This window comes from Schistocerca gregaria, chromosome X, assembly GCF_023897955.1.
Source record: "Schistocerca gregaria isolate iqSchGreg1 chromosome X, iqSchGreg1.2, whole genome shotgun sequence".
NCBI lineage: Eukaryota > Metazoa > Arthropoda > Insecta > Orthoptera > Acrididae > Schistocerca > Schistocerca gregaria.
The window spans coordinates 158,561,197-158,580,824 of record NC_064931.1 but is presented as its reverse complement, the minus strand read 5'-3'; the positions used below and the strand labels follow the sequence as shown (position 1 = coordinate 158,580,824).

General features: G+C 39.8%; 1 protein-coding gene across 3 annotated transcripts in view; it reads right to left on the bottom strand.

Annotated features, from left to right (window-relative positions):
- Positions 1-19,628, bottom strand: part of LOC126298552 (organic cation transporter protein) — a 416,359-nt gene that overhangs the window by 48,360 nt on the left and 348,371 nt on the right. For all 3 annotated transcript variants that reach the window (XM_049989909.1, XM_049989908.1, XM_049989910.1), the window contains exons 3-4: positions 16,073-16,225; positions 4,378-4,481 (exon numbers count right to left, since the gene is read on the bottom strand). In XM_049989909.1, the coding sequence (XP_049845866.1) occupies positions 4,378-4,481; positions 16,073-16,225 (257 nt within the window). The remainder of the gene's footprint in view (positions 1-4,377; positions 4,482-16,072; positions 16,226-19,628) is intronic.

Sequence of the window (19,628 nt, the reverse complement as noted above, 5' to 3'; positions counted from 1 at the left end):
CTAACTGCTATACAATCTGGACCAGAAGCCTTGCCTTTCTTAAAGTGTTTTAAGCTGTTTTGCTGCACCAAGGATATCTGCTTCTCAGTTAGTCATGTTGGCAGTTGTTTGATTCGAATTCCATAATATTTACTTCATCTTTTTTTGTAAAGAAATTTCAGAAATCTGTGTTTAATAACTCTGCTATAGTGGCGCTGTCAATAACATCACTATTGTTGTCTCTGAATGCAGGTATTGATTGAGTCTTCCAACTGTAGTACTTCGCATATGACCAGAATGTGTTTGGATTTTCTGCCCAATTTTGAGACAGTATTTCATTGTGGAAACTATTAAAAGATTTCACATTGAAGTTCACACTATATTTTGAGATTCTGTAAAACTTTGTCAATCTTTGGGATTTTGTGTTCTTTTGAATTTGGGGTGCTTCTTTGTTGATTTTGCAATAATGTTCTGACCTATCCTGTGTGCCATGGGGGAAGAGTACCATCTGTAATTAAGATATTTGGTCTATATCTCTCAACTGCCACCGATACTATTTCTTTGAATTTTAACCACATCTGGTTTACGCTTACATAGTCATAGCAGAAGGTACAGAGACTGTGTCTTAGGAAGGTGTCATCCTCAGTGTACTTCTGTCTTCTGTCCCTGCAATGCTCCATCTGAATTTCCCATTGATTGAAACAGTGTGGGATGTCTTCCTCTGTCAGCTACTTCATGGCGCATGTTGCTTTCTCTTTCACTGCTTCAACAGGCTGAAATCTTGTTCCTTTTAATACAGATTTGACCTTGGGGAATAGATAAACTTCACATGGTGCTAGGTCAAGTGAATAATGTAGATGGTGTAACACTGTTATGCCATAGTTCACTAAAAACCTCGTAACAGGCAACACAATATGGACAAGTGTGTTGTCTTGATGCAGAACCCATGACTTGTTCTTCCACAATTTGGGTCATTTTTTTCTTGTTTTCTCTCGGAGTTGAGCTAGATACTCAAAGTAGTAATGCTCCTTAATAATTTGAGTTTCTGGAACCCTGTGAAGATATACAATTCCATGAATGTTAGAAAAATCATCATCACTTTGAATCTTGATTTGCTTTCTCTTGTTTTTTTTTAATGCTTTCAGTGAATTTCATCCCTTCCAGTGAATGGACTGGAGTTTAGTTTCTGGATCATAAGTGGAAAAAACAAGATTCATCACATGTTATCACTCTTTCCAAGAAATTTGGATAATTTTCAGTGGTATTCAAAGTGCAGTACACACATTTTCATGAGCTTCTTTTTGTTCAGTCATGAGAATTTTTAGTACCAGTTTCTCAGGAACTTTTCCCATGTTAAATTGGTTACGTAAAATTTGCTAGATGTATTTTTTTTGTCAAATCCTACAGTTTCAGCAGCTGATCAAATAATCAACTGATGGTCAGTTTGAATCAGTTTATCTACTTTTTCGGTATTTTCATTTGTTTTTTATGTTGAAGGGCATCTTGGGCATGAGTCATCTTCAGCATCTTCTCAACCACTTTGGAAATGCTTGAACCACTCAAAAACTAACATGCATAGTAAACAGTCTGCATCATAAAATTTTGTTAGTGAAAGATAGATTTTAGTAGCAGTTTTTCCAAGTTTCATATGAAACTTTACAACAATTTATTGCTATATTTTCCCACAAATGAAAATAACTCTTACACAAATGGAGGCCATGGGCCCACTGACTTGTCTACAGACACCAGTAATGCTGCAATCAACTGAGAAGGCTTCATGCTTCACAGCTGTCAGTCATTCATATACGGCACAAGCATACTGACTCTGTGACAGCATCAGTTCCAGTATTTTATAGCCAGATTAGTTGCAAGATTATATAACCAGCTATATTCAAACTATGTAATTGACACATTGAAGATATCTCTGGCTTCTCAAATTACATCCTAAAATAAATCATTTACATTATAGTGCCTCCTCTGACTTACGTTATAAACTGCATGTTTGAAGCCGAAAAATTCCTTGATGTTTTGAAATCCAAAATTGTTTTCCCAGTTTATAAGAAGGGAGATTAAAAAAACTGTCCCGACAGTTGCAGGTCAATATCCCTCATTCCCATAGTATATCAGGCCAGAGAACACTTCATGAAAGAGCACTTTTGAGAACAAGAAGCTAATCTCTTCTTCACTAAATGGCTGTACACCTGGTCTATCCACGATTGAAGCTGTAAAATCTATGGCTGCAGATATTCTGGAAAACTTTGAAAGCCATTCTTTTGCTTGTGTTATGCTCCTTGATTCAAGCAAAGCATTTCATATTGTATCACATGATATGTAAATTTTTAAAATAAGCAATCAAGGATAATGTACTATCATTAATCAAATCATATATCTTAGATAGGAAACAAGTTGTCAGTGCAAATAATTGTAGGTCAACTGCCATCTTTGTTACTACAGGAAAACCATAAGGTTCTGTCCTGGGCCATTTTGTCTTTCTTATTTTCTTATATATATATATATATATATATATATATATATATATATATATATATATATATATATATATATATATATATATATATACTACCTAGTTCTTTACCATATCAGACACACTGACAGTGGTGGATATGTCTACACAGTGGCTAATAAATAAATAAACTAACACTTTATATTAACTATAAACTAACATGTTATATTAACAAAACTGAAATAATATACTTCTGTCTCTACAAAGTAAGTGAACAGATAAATAAGTCTGAATCTGTTAGACTACTAGGAATTTATCTGGACCCACAACTGAAAAGGGATGTGCACAGATATCAACTGAACATTAAACTACCACATGTGACTTACAGGATGGTTATAATTAAACTTCTGCTACTTGAGACATTGCATATGCGACACTATTTACTGCATAGGTACCCAAACTGCACAGGAATGATTTTCAGACTGTGTGCTGCAGGATTTACATTGTTAGTGGTGTTAGTGCCATGACTTGTCATTAAACACTTATACTGGAACCAGTACAGTGACATAGGGTTGAAACACGAGTATTCATGTACACTAAAGTGGCTGACAGTCAGAATTGTTCTGGACAGTATCAGCAGGGCTTTACTCTTAAAGCTGTTTTATCAAAACAATAGCAATAGTGCTGCTTCTCTTCATGAGTATCACTGCATTAAAGGAATATGGAGGGGTCTTCCTTCCACAGTGGGGTTGAGGAACATGACTTGGTAGTTCAAATTAATTGACAATTTGGGAATAGCTCCTGGGAGAGGCTTACAGCCAATTGCACCACAAATTGTTGAAAAAGTTACTGTTGCCAGGGCTGAGAATGCTGGACACAAAGTGTGATCTTCAAGTAATGCACAAGCTGCATCATGACACAGAACATGTTTCCCTATTCAGAAAATGCTGTGAACAATTGGAAATGGTATTTCTAATGCTGTTCCATGCTGTTGTGACTGCAGATGAACATCACACTGAGTAATGTTTGTAAGCTGGAATGTAAAGATCATCTGCAATTAACAAATGTTACCCTCTCATGTGGAAATTAAAATGTGTTTCTTTCAATGGTTTATTCTTTATTTTTCTTCTTCATATCCATACAAATGTTTCCTTAAAATTTCGTTGTCCTGCAATCACTCATTTTTAACAGGACTCACTCAAGTAACAAAAGTTTAATTTTAACCACCCTGTAATTAATATTGAACTAAAATGCTGTGTCAGTACAGAACAGCTTTGGGTTTCGTATTATGCTTCCTTCCACTCTCACTTAAATTATGGAAATATTCTGTGGGGCAACTCTTTTGCTGCAAAGATTGTGGTCATGTGGCAAAAAAGGCAACTTGCACCCTCCATGGTATTGTGATTAAATGTTACATGTATCTCATGGTCAAAAAAGAGATCAGATAGTTTTTTCTTTCATAAGGAGTAAATTTCATTGTACTACACTGGGTACTTTTATGAACTGTCTTCACAACTTTTTTGAGTATCAGTTCAATCTTCTCCTTTATATAGAGGCACAAAGTTTAGATGAGAAATTTACCTACATTCAAACACTTGCCATACTCCACTCCACACTTATAGGCTGCTGAGTAGTAACTTTCTGAGTAAGAAAGTTACTACAGATATTTTTCTCATAATGCTATCTGGTTGTTGTTTCTCTATTACTATATAATTAACAATCATGTGAATACAATGATTAATACTGAGGAATAACTTTAAGGTCTAGAATTTTCTGTACTATATTTATACAACTAGTAGCTCTTATTTAAAACTCAGTAACTTGAGCTTTCAGGGGCTAAGCCATTCATTACTGGATAGGTATAGTTGTAATGGTATATTAAACAGAGAGATATTTACTATCTAAAGCACTACGTTATGGAAAATAAAACTTACTTGTCTGATACCAGTCCAGAGACCAGACCACCAACAGCAACACCTGTTAGGAAAGTCATCTCCGCCACATTAGTCAATTGAGCACGGTCACACACCAGCGACCACTGCCAACATAACATAAAAATTTCCATAGTAAAATTAAATTTTATGTATTGGAAGAAGGAAGGATGAAACAGACAGAAATACATTACCATCTGAAAGATGGAGGTGCAAAATGAAGTGTAATTTTATCATGAGAAATAAAAGCTACACAAAAAATTATTAACCTAAAATTTTATTAACAGTATCTGGAACTGAAGGGATTGACCATGATACTCCTAAAAGTTATATCCAATAACATAAAAGTTGTAGTGAACGTTTTGTTCATGTTGAGTTCTGCAGTTACCATATGTTGTGCAAATGCTAAAAACATAGTTCTTTGTTGTTTGCACAATATTATATTTTGTTGTTCTTTTACTAAACACTTGGCTCCAACTGTTTTGCCGTTTTCATGTGGAACCTATCTACAACCCAAAAATTGTGTACTGTGCAAGAAATATATGCACATAGCAAATACCTGTCAGGAAATCACTTTATTTCAAAAACTATATAACAGTAATGAAAATTCCTGGGTGGAAAAACGCATGAAATGAGAGAATGTGAATCACTTGCCTATAACAGACAGATATGAGGATCATAGAAATACGTAACAGAAAACAGTATTCACACCAGTTTTCAAGCTCTACAGGCATTCACAAACACAACTGTATAAGTCCCTATACTCCCATGAAACAGTGAGACTGATTAGTGATTATTGATAATTGAAAGCTGTTGCCTGGATTGATTGAGGTGGGGAGGGGGATAGTGGAATAAAGTGGGTCAGATCTTTTGACAGATGACTCAGCAGCTGCACAGTAAGAAGAATGGAGTTCAGAGGGTCGAGAAAGCAAGAGACATACAATGTTAGAAAGGGGGAGGTAAGGAGAGGAAGGGGGAGAAGAAGAGGGGAGAGAAAAAGGGAGAGCAATGGAAAAGGGGGACAGGGAGATAGGGAGAGCTAGAGCCAAAGAGAGAGAGAGAGAGAGAGAGAGAGAGAGAGAGAGAGAGAGAGAGAGAGAGAGAGAGAGAGAGATACATAAGTGGGGTGGAGGAGGGGGAGGGAGTGGTGGGGGAAGGTAAGATTAGACTGTGGGAAACATGTTAGCAGAGGTTTAGGTAAGGGGACTGTGGGAGCATGGGATATGCTGGAGACACAGTTCCCACATAGTGATGCAACAGTTGAAGTCACTTGTGTTGTGGTGTGCAGCCTGTCTTGCAACTGAATAGTGAAGTTTGTGGTTTGCAACTGCTTTATAATTTTATTACGTGAAACTATTGCTGTTGTGCGGCTATGTTTAAAATAATGTGCAGCTATGTTTAAAATATTTGTGGTTTGCCGTAGTTTGGCAGTGACTATTCAAGTGAACAGACAGTTGGTATCTTGTCATGTACACATAGTATGCTGTACAGGAACTGGCACATAGCTGGTATATTACATGGGTGATTTCACAGGTGGCCCCGTCATTTATTGGGTAGGAAATGCCGGTGACTGGACTGGACAGGTGTTACATTTGTGACTACCAGAAGGGAATGATGACACATTAGGTGCAGGACTGGGAGCAGGATTGGAATAGAGGTGGCCCAGGACATTCTGTAAGTTGGGTGTGTGGCAGAACACTACTATGGGTTTTGGTTATGAGATCCCATATCCTGGGGAATGCCGAGAGATGGTTGAAGCCCTAGAGAAGAATGTGGTTGATAGTTTCAAGTCCATAGTAATACTGGGGGATCAGAGGAATGCTGCTCTGTGGATGGTTAAGAGGTCCACTAGAGTCATAGCAGGAGATGGCATATGAGACCTGTTTCTGGATGAGCTCGATGGGATATTGTCTTCCAGTAGAGGCTCTGACAAAGTCATCACTACATTTCAACAACTCTTGCATTTTATTGCAGGTGCAGCATAGATGGGTAGTGATCCTGCAAGGAAGAAACTTTCTGACATAGAACAGGTTGCCACCTGTGGATTTGGAACCAAGTGTTCAAGTTATAGAGAAGAGAGTAAAGGTTGTCCTGGTCCGGAGTACAGACTATGTTACTAAAAGTTCTTGGTAAAGTGCAGGATACTGCATTTGGGCTTTTGAGAGCATTTTGGAGAAAAACCAGAGTGGTTGCACTTGCTTATCAGTGATTGTTGGAGTACTGCCCCCATTGCTATCTTACTGGCATCGGTAGTCACTGTAAGAAGTACACCCACACCAGGTGGGCTAAAGCCATTGCTGAAACCAAACTGTCGACTATATGAGTGAAAGCCATGTGCACGTCTCTGGTCTATGTGAGCTGACAACATCTCTGGGGGTTTGGTCCTTGTAATTCATCAGTGAGTGGAGCCTGGGTATCCACTGCATGTGAGATGTTTCGCCAGTAAAAATTTAAGATGCTGAGATGCTGCCTGAGGTCATGGAATGTTTGTGGTCATGGAAGACTTTGTACTGGTGCCAACTGGCTGTCCATCTGACATTTTCCTGAAGTGGAGTCAGTGTATCCAAGAAACGTGACTTGTTTCTGGCAAAGCTGTAACTTGTCCTTTATGGTGTTGATCCCTGCTTCATCTAAGGCACTGACAACTTGTTTGAAGTGTCTGTCATGCACTTATTGTCTTTGGAGAACACTACTACATTGTCTATGTAGGAATAGTAATTGGGGACGTTAAAAAGAACACGGCCGATGAAACGCTACCATGTATGTGCAGCATTTTTGGGTCTGTACGGCAGTACCAAGTACTCGAACAAACCAAAAGCCATGATGATGACAGTTTTTTTTAATATCATCCAGGTGCATGGGAATTTGGTAGTATGCTTTCTTGCAATCGGTGACAGAAAACACAGTAGCCTCTGCTTGTTTGTGGGTAAAGTCTTGGATGTTTGGTACAGGGCTGGAATCACGAACAGTTTAAGCATTCAATGTATGATAATCACTGCACATGTGGACTGATCCATCTTTATTTGGAACCACCTTTATTTGTGAGGCCCATGGGCTGACAGATTATCGAAGCACACCACATAGCACCATTTGATCGACTGCTTCTTTCCCTGCATTGAGTTTTTGAGGATCTAATCCATGTCCCTTGTGTTGTGCCATAGGTCACAGTGTAGTAATCCTGTGGATCGTTCCATATGGCACACGAATACACCATTGAGGGGACACTGGCATGGGCCAGGGAGGCAAGTAAAGCAGAGGGCAAAATATGTGCCTGCGTCAACTTGTCTGTCAAGGTTGGCTTTGGGTGTAGTTCTGGTGTGGTTGACGAGGAGGCTATGGGTCCCATTGATCAGTGTGTGCATTGCTGTTTTAATACAACAATTGTAGTGCTGGTGGTTTTGAGCTCCTGTTTAAGTGACTAAAGTCATAGGCACAATCAATGGTTTTCTTCACATACATCCAGGAGCTGTAATTAGTCTGTAATCAGCTTGTCCAGTGCAGTGACGGTTTGTTGCATTAGGTGGCACTGATATGGGGGATGAACTGGTGGACTGCTGGTAGTACGTCCCCATGTTGTAGGTGCAGCTTTGATTACAGTGTGTGTGTTGTGGTGGTACAATGCAGACTGATGCTAGTCAGGGGAACACAAGTGTCACAAGAAGTCCACCCCGAGAACTGTTTGTGTGACATTGGCTATGTAGAAAGTCAATTTCTGGTCACGATGTCGCATACTCATATAGGAACGTTGTTGGTGGCTAGGAGGTGCAGAGGTTCTGAGGTGGATTGTGCCAAGGTGAGGTGCCACAGGAATATACTGTGTGAATCAGAAAGTGGATGTTGTCTACGACATCTGTGAAGAAAATGCATCCACCTCTTGTTGGGGTGATCATGACCAGAAGGCAACCTGTTGTAGCATGGAGGGTGAGTGCACTTATTCCTGCCCACTGGCGACATTTGGGTGCTGGCACAGAGATTGGCATTTTTGTGCCTTATCACTTAATGTTAGGTGGTACCAACTTGCAGCATCAGCACTGTCTGATCCAGATGTGGTTGTTCATCGTGACAGCTGAACATCGTAATGCTGGGGTGGTTCAGACATTGCATTGTAGTGGGTGGTGGTGAACTGACGTCGTAGTGTGGTGTGTTGTCGTGGGGCGGTCCGTCTGGATGGTGGTTGTCCTGACACCCTAGGGCATATATTCTGTCGGCCAGTGTAAGTCTGTCTTCTGCTGGTTACTGCGTGTGGACTATCAGTCCTTTCTGGACCACAGTCGGCAACTTTGCAAGCCAGATAGTCCACAACATGCAATCGTTGATGACTTCTGGATCAGTCAAGTGTCACTGAGCTAGGTGGTGTACTGCTTAGCACGCTGGACTCACATTTGGGAGGATGGTGGTTCAAATCAGTCCAGGCATCCTGATTTAGGTTTTCTGTGATTTCCCTAAATCCCTTCAGGCAAATTCCAGGATGGTTCCTTTGAAAGGGCACAGCCGACTTCCTTCCCCATCCTTTCCTGATCCAATGGGATCAATAACATTGCTGTTTGGCCCCCTCCCCCAAATCAATCAACCAACTAACCAACCAGTCAAGTGCCAGAGGTGGTGCCACAGCTATGACAGAGTGCCTTCGTCAAAGCATGCTCTGTACAGCACTTAATGTCATTGTTGTTCCAGTGGGTGTGCAAGTCTTCGCAGAATCGCTCATGTCACTGTATCATATTTATTGGAGGGCAGCGGTTACAGGATGATGTCACTTGCTGGTTCGGTGTGCTCGCCTATATGATATAGTAGAGTGATGAATTGTTCTGAATTGTCTGTAATGTCTCAGTATGAAACAGGCATTCAGCTGTAGCAAACCATAACATCGCATCTACATCTACATCTACATCCATACTCCGCAAGCCACCTGACGGTGTGTGGCGGAGGATACCCTGAGTACCTCTATCGGTTCTCCCTTCTATTCCAGTCTCGTATTGTACGTGGAAAGAAGGATTGTCGGTATGCTTCTGTGTGGGCTCTAATCTCTCTGATTTTTATCCTCATGGTCTCTTCGCGAGATATACGTAGGAGGGAGCAATATACTGCTTGACTCTTCGGTGTAGGTGTGTTCTCGAAACTTTAACAAAAGCCCGTACCGAGCTACTGAGCGTCTCTCCTGCAGAGTCTTCCACTGGAGTTTATCTATCATCTCCGTAACGCTTTCGCGATTACTAAATGATCCTGTAACGAAGCGCGCTGCTCTCCATTGGATCTTCTCTATCTCTTCTATCAACCCTATCTGGTGCGGATCCCACACTGCTGAGCAGTATTCAAGCAGTGGGCGAACAAGCGTACTGTAACCTACTTCCTTTGCTGTCGGATTGCATTTCCTTAGGATTCTTCCAATGAATCTCAGTCTGGCATCTGCTTTACCGACGATCAACTTTATATGATCATTCCATTTTAAATCACTCCTAATGCGTACTCCCAGATAATTTATGGAATTAACTGCTTCCAGTTGCTGACCTGCTATTTTGTAGCTAAATGATAAGGGACCTATCTTTCTATGTATTCGCATCACATTACACTTGTCTACATTGAGATTCAATTGCCATTCCGTGCACCATGCGTCAATTCGCTGCAGATCCTCCTGCATTTCAGTACAATTTTCCATTGTTGCAACCTCTCGATACACCACAGCATCATCTGCAAAAAGCCTCAGTGAACTTCTGATGTCATCCACCAGGTCATTTATGTATATTGTGAATAGCAACAGTCCTATGACACTCCCCTGCGGCATACCTGAAATCACTCTTACTTCGGAAGACTTCTCTCCATTGAGAATGACATGCTGCGTTCTGTTATCTAGGAACTCCTCAATCCAATCACACAATTGATATGATAGTCCATATGCTCTTACTTTGTTCATTAAACGACTGTGAGGAACTGTGTCAAACGCCTTGCGGAAGTGAAGAAACACGGCATCTACCTGTGAACCCGTGTCTAAGGCCCTCTGAGTCTCGTGGATGAATAGCGCGAGCTGGGTTTCTCACGACTGTCTTTTTCAAAACCCATGCTGATTCCTGTGGAGTAGATTTCTAGTCTCCAGATAAGACATTATCCTCGAACATAATACGTGTTCCAAAATTCTACAACTGATCGACGTTAGAGATATAACTCATTTGATACTTGGGGGAGCTTAATGTTCAGCCCAGTGAGGGGACATGGCATGCTGACAGCTGACGTGCACAGTGCATGTTGTAGTATGTAGTTGCTGTGCTGTCTGCTGAACGACAACTGTGGTGATGATGCCAACATGGCACAATGATTGTTTGCCAGTTGCTATTCATCTGTCTTTATATGGAATGCTGCCTGAGGCGAGTCCACGGAAGCTCAAAATGTGAGATAATCGCCACGATTATCAGGTGAAATTATGCCGTTGAGTTCGGCACTAGTGGTAGTGACTCTCAGAAGGAGGCCAGTTGACAACGTGTTGTGTGGCGTGCACTGGTGACATGGTGGGTGGTCGAGGAAAAGTTTCTCACATTTTCTATACAGGAAGGGCACCACATTGAAGCATGTGTGGAGCACTGATGTAGTGTTCTTGTTGTTGGACCTGTAGAGTAATTATTGTTGCAAGTTGTCATTGTCAACACACTAGATATGCTAGTAATTTAAGTCTGATGAAAAGTTTTCAGTCTGCTCACTATGCTAATAGACAAGGTCACTTCACACATCCACAGCACTCACACCAGTTACGTCAAATATTAGGCGAGATGATGTTTTGGTAAGCATGGAGCAGACATGGGTGATCATGATCACAAATGCAAATCATGTATTCACGACTTGGTGTCACCAATGTAGTGAGTTTGCACAGTCTAGGTGATACAACAGTGCATTATTACCAACAGTACTGTGTTCTGTAAACGCCGTTTTATTTCCATTTAGTATTATACATAGTGTCTGTTCAATATGAAAGCAAAGAGGATACTAACTATGGATCAGAAGAGAGTCTATACATTGTCAATCAACAGTATTATTGTTCAGAGTCCCTACAAGGAGTTTTAGCTGTTGATTGGATTTGTGGTATCATCCAGATGGGCTATAAACGATCAGTGTAGGATGGTGTCATGCAAGTACCTATGGCATTGCCATAGATTTTTTTTAACAGTTGGCCTTCAAACTTAAAATAATAGTGGGTCAGGATGTGGATAAGTCGGAACATTAGGAAAGAAGTGGTGGGTTTGATACCAGGAGGACACTGAATAAGTTAGTGTCCCATAGCTCCATGGCCATAGGCATGCAAAATGTTGTGGTGCACAAGGTGTTGTATTGACAGTGACCAAAATTAAGTCTGGTGGTAGAGTAAAAGGAACAATGGAGAGATGGTGAAGAAAGTGAACAGTGTCTTCAATGTAGAATGAGAGGTTACAGATAATAGTTTGAAGGTGATGGTCATCAAAGGCAGAGGTTAATTCTGCAGGATCATTGTACTTAGTCACAGTGGGACAACCGATAGGGAGACCTGTGGGATTCAGATTGTTGAGCCTGGGGATTAGGTAAAAGAGAGGAGTTCTGGGGGCTGACAGGGTGCGGAGAAAGATGGACTCAGACATCATATTTTCGGATGTACCTAAGGTCTTGAGAAGCTGTTGGAAAACATGCCAGACTTCTGGCATAGGATAATAGTTATCAAGTTTATGTACAGAGATGGTGTGAAACTGGCAGAGACCCTCAGCCCCACAGTCACTATGATTCATGACCACTGTGGCACAGCCTCTGTTCGTGTAAAGGATGATAAGGTCTGGATTGATTCTCTGGTTGTAGATAGCTGTGTCTTACATGAGAGTGATGTTGGACTCACTGGGGGAGGGATTGAGAAAAGGAAGGTGAGGCCAGGTTAGAAGTGAGGAATTCATGAAAGATTACTGGGGGAAGGGGAGGAGGATCACACATTGTGGAAGATTGGAACTGTTTTCAACATTGTGTTATGTGGGGTTTTTAATGGCTGTGGACAGTGGTGTACCTGGAAAAGAAACATTTCCACTGCAGAGAATAATTGAAGGAGAGAAGGTTTACACATTAATTTGTAATGTGAATGTAAAATTATTCAGTCCACATCATTACAATTTATCACGCAACATGATCCATGGAACAGGAAACTAATAAAATAACTAACTAACCAACTAAATATACAAGTGCAGCATATTTGAACTCATGTTTTGGGCTAAAAGTGAGGCCTTTTAGAGAGTAATGAGATGTCTGCTGGTGTCAGGTTACCAACAGTGCTACTGGGTATTCAGGAGCAGTGTGTTTCACCTTGACTGGAGGACTGCTTCAGGATGTGGAAGGCAGAGCAAGTTAGCATGGCATGGTGCAGTAGCTATGAAAGATTTTTAGGCAATTGGATCAGAGTGGTAGGCTCTTTCTTGGCTACAGGTAATCCCAAGTGGGCATATAACAGAAATGGCTGAGACAGTTTCCTGAGATAATGCTGTGAATGATGTTCAAACTGTTGAAGAGGAATAGTTTCAGTTGCAGTGATTGCATTCAAGAAGTTGTGGTCGCAGTGTAAAAGAATTTGGCAAAAGAAGTAGAGAATGTCAACTATTGTTTGAGCTTGATTGTATAATTATGAAAGACCAGACTGGTGAGGCTAGGGACTGATGGAAATGGAAAACGTGAAGGTTATTGCACTAGGTTTGGCATACCAATTTTTATAGTAAGCCCCATAGGTGGGATACCATACTCCTGACAAGATTTCAGTAATAGGATGCGTGACTGAAGTTTTTCCAGGGGAAAGAAGAGTTTTTGGATTTCCTGAATGCAGAACAAGCAGGGATTCAAAATTGGCTGAAAATACTGTACAGTATTCTATGTTGTCATCACAAGTAACAAACTGTCTACTCAAAGTTATGGCCACCACAAACACTGTGGAAAACCAAAAACTTGACCATCAAGTTGCTAAACATGCTGCACACCACAACACAAATGACTTCAATAGCTGCTTCAATACACAGGCCATTTTGATACTCCCTTCCAGCACAAGTTTTTCTGAAATAAAAAGGTTGCAATTGTCTCCCAACATATCCAGCACTCTTTTAATCCCCCTAAACTATGAAAGCTAACAGAACAAGCTAAATAAGTGACTCGATAGCCTCCGGGTGCCTCACCAATGGAAGCTGGCAGCTGAGTAAGCTGTGGTCAACAGTTACTGGCAGTCCAAAAACAATCAAACAAACGACAACTGCATGAGTCTACATGTTACTGTTATTAAAATACATTACTGTGCCTCTCAGATACAAAAATATGCAGTAAATTTAAGAATAAAACTTTACAAGGTCTTATGAAGCATGATGGCATCCTTTTATAGGACTGAAGAGATCAGACTTATATCTAGCACCAATGAAAATTCTTACAATGCCACTTCAAAATGACATATAATTTTAATTAATCATATCAATCAGTAGAGTCATATCTGAATGTATTTGCTTTGTTTGGTAAGGGACTGATATATTTACCACTTAAGCAATTAAAACAAATATAATAGACATGGAAACAATGGAGGTCTCAAAATGACTGGCATAGAAAAATGACAAAATTTTTGTAGGAGTCTTAATTTAAGCAAACAACCTGTTTCTAAATTTGACACCATTTGGTTGGAGCAAATAAGTAGTAAAGAGGAAGCAAGCATATTTAAAGTGGTGAGGTGTAACCCATTTTTGTAGTATATCATACCATGCAACAGGCAACAGAATTTATTTTCACAAAGACAGCAGTCTAATTCAATTTAAACATTTTTCAATGTGTCACAGTTCAACTTGGACTCAGAGTATCACATATGGACTATCATTCATACAAGGCAATCTGAACAGTAACTCCTACACCAGGAAAATTTTAGAGTCACAGGTACAGCTCATCCATTAGTCAACCTCACATGTTAAACTTGAAAACAACAGTGCCTGTCCAAGGTTCAACGATTTTGAGAAAGCTTTCTACTTAGTTTCAACAAAATCTGTATCAACAGCACTTGGAAAACAAATAATTTCACATTTATAAACTAGGAAAAACAAGAATGAGTTTATATTAATGGTGCATATCTAACCCATCTTCATTTTGATACTTCCTGGCAGATTAAAACTGTGTATGAAACTGGGACGTGAACCTGGAACCTTTCCCTTAGAGGGGCAAATTCTCCACTTACTGAGCTACCCAGGCACGGCTCATGACCTCCCACACAGTTTTACTTCTGCCATACATTTCTCCTATTTTCCAAATTCCACATAGGTTCTCAAGTAATGTTATGATGCTAACATTTCTGGAAGAAAGGAAGTTGGAGAGAAATTGCTTAGCCACAGTCAAAGGGATTGTTTCTAGATTGAATTTTCTCACTGCAGTGGAGTTCACAATTACTTGAAATGTCACAGCAAATAAAAGCTGTGTGCCTCTTATGCAAATAAACTTAAGCAATTAATGGAAAAACTCAATACATCAAGTTTAGAAATACACCTGAAGGTCAATTACAATAAGCTAAGACTAAAAGAAAAAGAATATGTAAACAACACAGAGCAACAGGAATTGGTATAAATTAACAACAAAAACCAGTTGCTGAGATTTCATATTTAGTGCAACTGAAAACAGAGGATAGTTGGATAGTAGAAAAAATAAATATAAGGATCTTGTGCTGCACTTCTATTACATCTACTAAATAGTGTTTTCAAAATGAAGATGCCAATGTGTCTGAAACAGAAAGTTAACTACTGCTATTCCCAGTTTTCACTTATGGCAGTGAGACATTGACATTAGATATGAAATCCATTGAAAAATTGAGAGCTGCTCAGCAAACAGTGTACTTACATATGTACAAAATTAAAGATAAAGGGAAGAGGACATACAAATGTAGCAGGAAACAAACTGGGGTGCAAGATTAAATTATAGCTGTAATAAACATTAAATAACTTTTTATTCTTCTGATCAGAATATGCAACTATAAAGTCTCAAAAGATTATTTCAATTTTATTTATAAACATCTAAACATGTATTGTTAATATACAAAAATTTTAAATTGTATCTCAGTTATTTAAAAAGACTTCCTGTCACTTGATGTTAACTTTTGAATAATTCTAGCATCACTGATTAGGATGACATCTTTGATGAAGAGATGTAGTGGAAGTTAGTCTGAGAGATAAAGATGCCCAGATTGGCTATAGACATATAACTCAAAAGAATGAAATCTAGATCTATGTAAAAGCTTTGGGACAAGATTCAGTTGTGAAATTTATTTCTGAGGCCAAAATTAACATTCTGTAACCAACAGCAAATATATCAATGCAAATAAACCAATGTACATGAAAAAAATTGAAGTGATTAATTTAAAATAAATCCAAAAGTCATCAGGTTCCCTTACAGGATGCAGAAATTATGAGCAACTTGAGATCAGAATGGAAACTACAATCAACCTTCAAGGAATTGAACGAAAATGTAACTAAAGTAAAACATTGTACTTCTCTTTTGCTTAATAACCTTCATATTACATGCTGCACATACATTGAACACTGAATACAGCATAAAATTAGATTTACTGAACCAGTAGTGTGCAACAAGAGAAAAGTTCAATATGCACACAAGAGACAGCAAATGACAAGAACAGTACATTTTGTATTTGTTTGGGGTCAGAACTACCTGCTTCTGCCATATAAGTGCTGATATACAAACTTACCTGGCTAATAACAGTCTCTCCAAATTCTGATGTATCAAAATTCCATTCTGTGCACGGCCTCGTTGTGAGACCTGGTCGCCTTAGCTCATCAAGGATCTCCTGTGCTGAAAGATTGTAGTTCACATCCCATATGTGGCATGAGTCAAATGTTCCCTGAAACACAAGTGCAAAGACATTGTGTAAAGCCTTAATAATTAAGGATACAGTACTTGCAACTAACAGTTCATAAGAGCCCTGTACATGCCCAGATTGGCTATAGACATATAACTCAATAGGATCAAATCTAGATCTATGTAAAAGCCTTGGGACTAAATTTTCATTTTGTCAAATAGTATTTTATGTTTGTTTGTGAGGCTGTGCTCAGCAACTGTATTCTGTTTCAGACTGCTCGGAGCCACTCCAATCTATCAGCACTCGCCATTTTTCTTCTATTCATGGTGATGTATTCCAACAGACTTAATTATTTTCACAGCATTTGCTACAAATCAGTACCGTGTTTGAAACTGGCCATCTCTGTAATGAGCAGAGCCCGAATTTCCATACAAATTCGTGTATTAACCATTTTAGGGAATAAACGCACATGTCAAAGGATTTTTTTATTAGATATCTTGTATTTAGAAATAGATAAGGGGTACAGATAATTTTCTCAGCTTCGATAGATATGTTGCAATTAGTTGCATAGCCATAACAGGTACTATCTCCCCTCACACGAATTGTGACCAAATTGATGATGATGTAAAATTTATGGTAATTTGGTTGAATTAATTATTATTTTAGAACTGAAGAATCTTGGCAATTTTTGGAGTACTCCATTTCATAGAATGGTGTGTAAAATACAACACAATACGTCTAAACCATTTTCTTCCAATGTCTGTGTAAAGATGTTAGTCGACAAGGCAAAAGTGTTTCCTTGTCAAAAAAAAAAAAAAAAAAAAAAAAAAAAAAAAAAAAAAAAAAAAAAAAGTTCGAATGGCTCTGAGCACTATGGGACTTAACATCTGCGGTCATCAGTCCCCTAGAACTTAGAACTACTTAAACGTAACTAACCTAAGGACATCACACACATCCATGCCCGAGGCAGGATTCGAACCTCCGACCGTAGCGGTCACGCGGTTCCAGACTGAAGCGCCTAGAACCGCACGGTTTCCTTGTCACCCACATAGTAAAGTGGCCGAGGGAAGTACAATACGCACACTTTTAGTTATTCTTCCAGTGACATGTCAGAACATTTTGTATCGATAAACCTCTTTTTCCCACTGGCGCCATCGTCAAAATCTTCCTGTTGTGGCACTAAAAGTCGAGACGGAAGTGGCGCTGTCTCATAGTGTATTGTCTGACGTTGACAATTAAAACAATAAAGAAATGAGCGATTAATTACCAGTGGTAATAATTGATGTTATATAAAACTCTCAGACACGATCTGAAATGCTCAATAGGTTTTTGAAATATTGTTTTTCTGTACTAATTGCTTAGTGCTAAGACACCTTCAAAACAGTTTCATTTTCCTTGATTTATGTGAGTAACGCATTTGAAGATGAACATCTATCTGTATAATGCACAATCTCGAATCTATGTTTCTTCCGTATCAAATGTATAACATTGTAGCTTTTTGGTACGCCGTGCGCTAACCCGTCGGTTGCCAACCCCGAATCCGAGACAGATAAACATTTCCCCCTCACACTTCACCCCACAGCGCAGCGACACTGGTACTCTCCTGCTCTCGACCACAAGCACATCCTTGAGATAAAACACTAACTTCAGACGAAACTTCCTGGCAGATTAAAACTGTGTGCCCGACCGAGACTCGAACTCGGGACCTTTGCCTTTAGCAAGCAAGTGCTCTACCATCTGAGCTATCCAAGCACGACTCACGACCCGTCCTCACAGCTTCATTTCTGCCAGTACCTCGTCTCCTACCTTCCAAACTTTACAGAAGCTCTTCTGCGAGCCTTGCAGAACTAGCACTGCTGGAAGAAAGGATATTGCGGAGACATGGCTAAGCCACAGCCTGGGGGATGTTTCCAGAATGAGATTTTCACTCTGCAGAGGAGTGTGCGCTGATATCAAACTTCCTGGCAGATTAAAACTGTGTGCCGGACTGCTGCAGAGTGAAAATCTCATTCTGGAAACATCCCCCAGGCTGTAGCTAAGCCATGTCTCCGCAATATCTATTCTTCCAGGAGTGCTGGTTCTGTAAGGTTCGCAGAAGAGCTTCTGTGAATTTTGGAAGGTAGGAGGAAAGGTACTGGCAGAATCGAAGCTGTGAGGATGGGTTGTGAGTCGTGCTTGGATAGCTCAGATGGTAGAGCAGCCCACGAAAGGCAAAGGTCCAGAGTTCGAGTCTCGGTCCGGCACACAGTTTTAATCTGCCAGGAAGATTCATATCAGCGCACACTCCGCTGCAGAGTGAAAATCTCATTCTACTAACTTCAGATGTTCGTACTGTAACAAATACTCTACCTCTCATAATCCAATGAACGCATGACATCACTACGAATTTCTGTATAACTATGAAGTATACTCATCACACTTACCAGTATTACAAGATGAGACCTTGTCACTAAATGAAGTGAGGAAACAATTTTTAAGAACGGACATTGTTGTTGTGGTTGTTAAAATGTCGTGTGACTAGGGCCTATCGTCGGGTAGACCGTTCGTCGGGTGCAAGTCTTTCGACTTGACGCCACTTCGGCGATTTGCGCGTCGATGGGGATACAATGAATGGGGGCGATATTGGACGACCGAATTACGTCCAGTCGCAACTATTCGTTCGGCTAAGGATAATACGAGCAAAAAAAGAAAAAGTTCATAAAATTTATAATATAAATGTTTTGTTGTATACATACATGATCTGCAGACACATTTGGTTATAAAATCAAATAAGTCAATGCGATAGCATATTTTTGCAAAGATTTTCAGTTCTTGGCTGAATGGAAAAAAGTGCACGGGGTAAATCACTAGCAATACTCAGTTTGCTTCTGGATTTCGTTTTCATTGCTACAACTGCTGAAAACGCCCTCTCGCACAAACAAGTGCTTGAAAATTGTAAGTACAGTTGTAAGGCTTGCTGTGCTACGTTGGATAAACTTTCAGATATTTTACCCAAATAATGACTTACCCATCTTCTCAAAGTCATATTTGGCTGCAGAATCGTTTTTAATTTCCAAAGCTTGTTCTTGCAGTGTTCGCGACAGCACATCTATGTCAAGATGAAAAGGACCTGTGGCCAATCTGTAAATATTATTCTCACACGAGCTAGCGAAGTAGCGTTTGAACTCGTCGGGTAGACGCTCCAAATGATTTGATATTTAATTCGTGGTACGAGTTTGCTTAAAGACTTCCATAAAGAGTCTTTCTTCCAGAATTCCAAATAATTTTTGGGAAACAGACATATTTCCAGGCTACGATTTTATGTTTCCAAAGTTGCAACTTATCAATATACGCTGTGATGGCATTTGGATGATGTTGCAGTTGCAATTGGGTTCTTTTTGGGGGAAGAGACGGAACTGCAATGTCATCGGTCTCATAACATTGGGGAAGGATGTCGGCCGTGCCC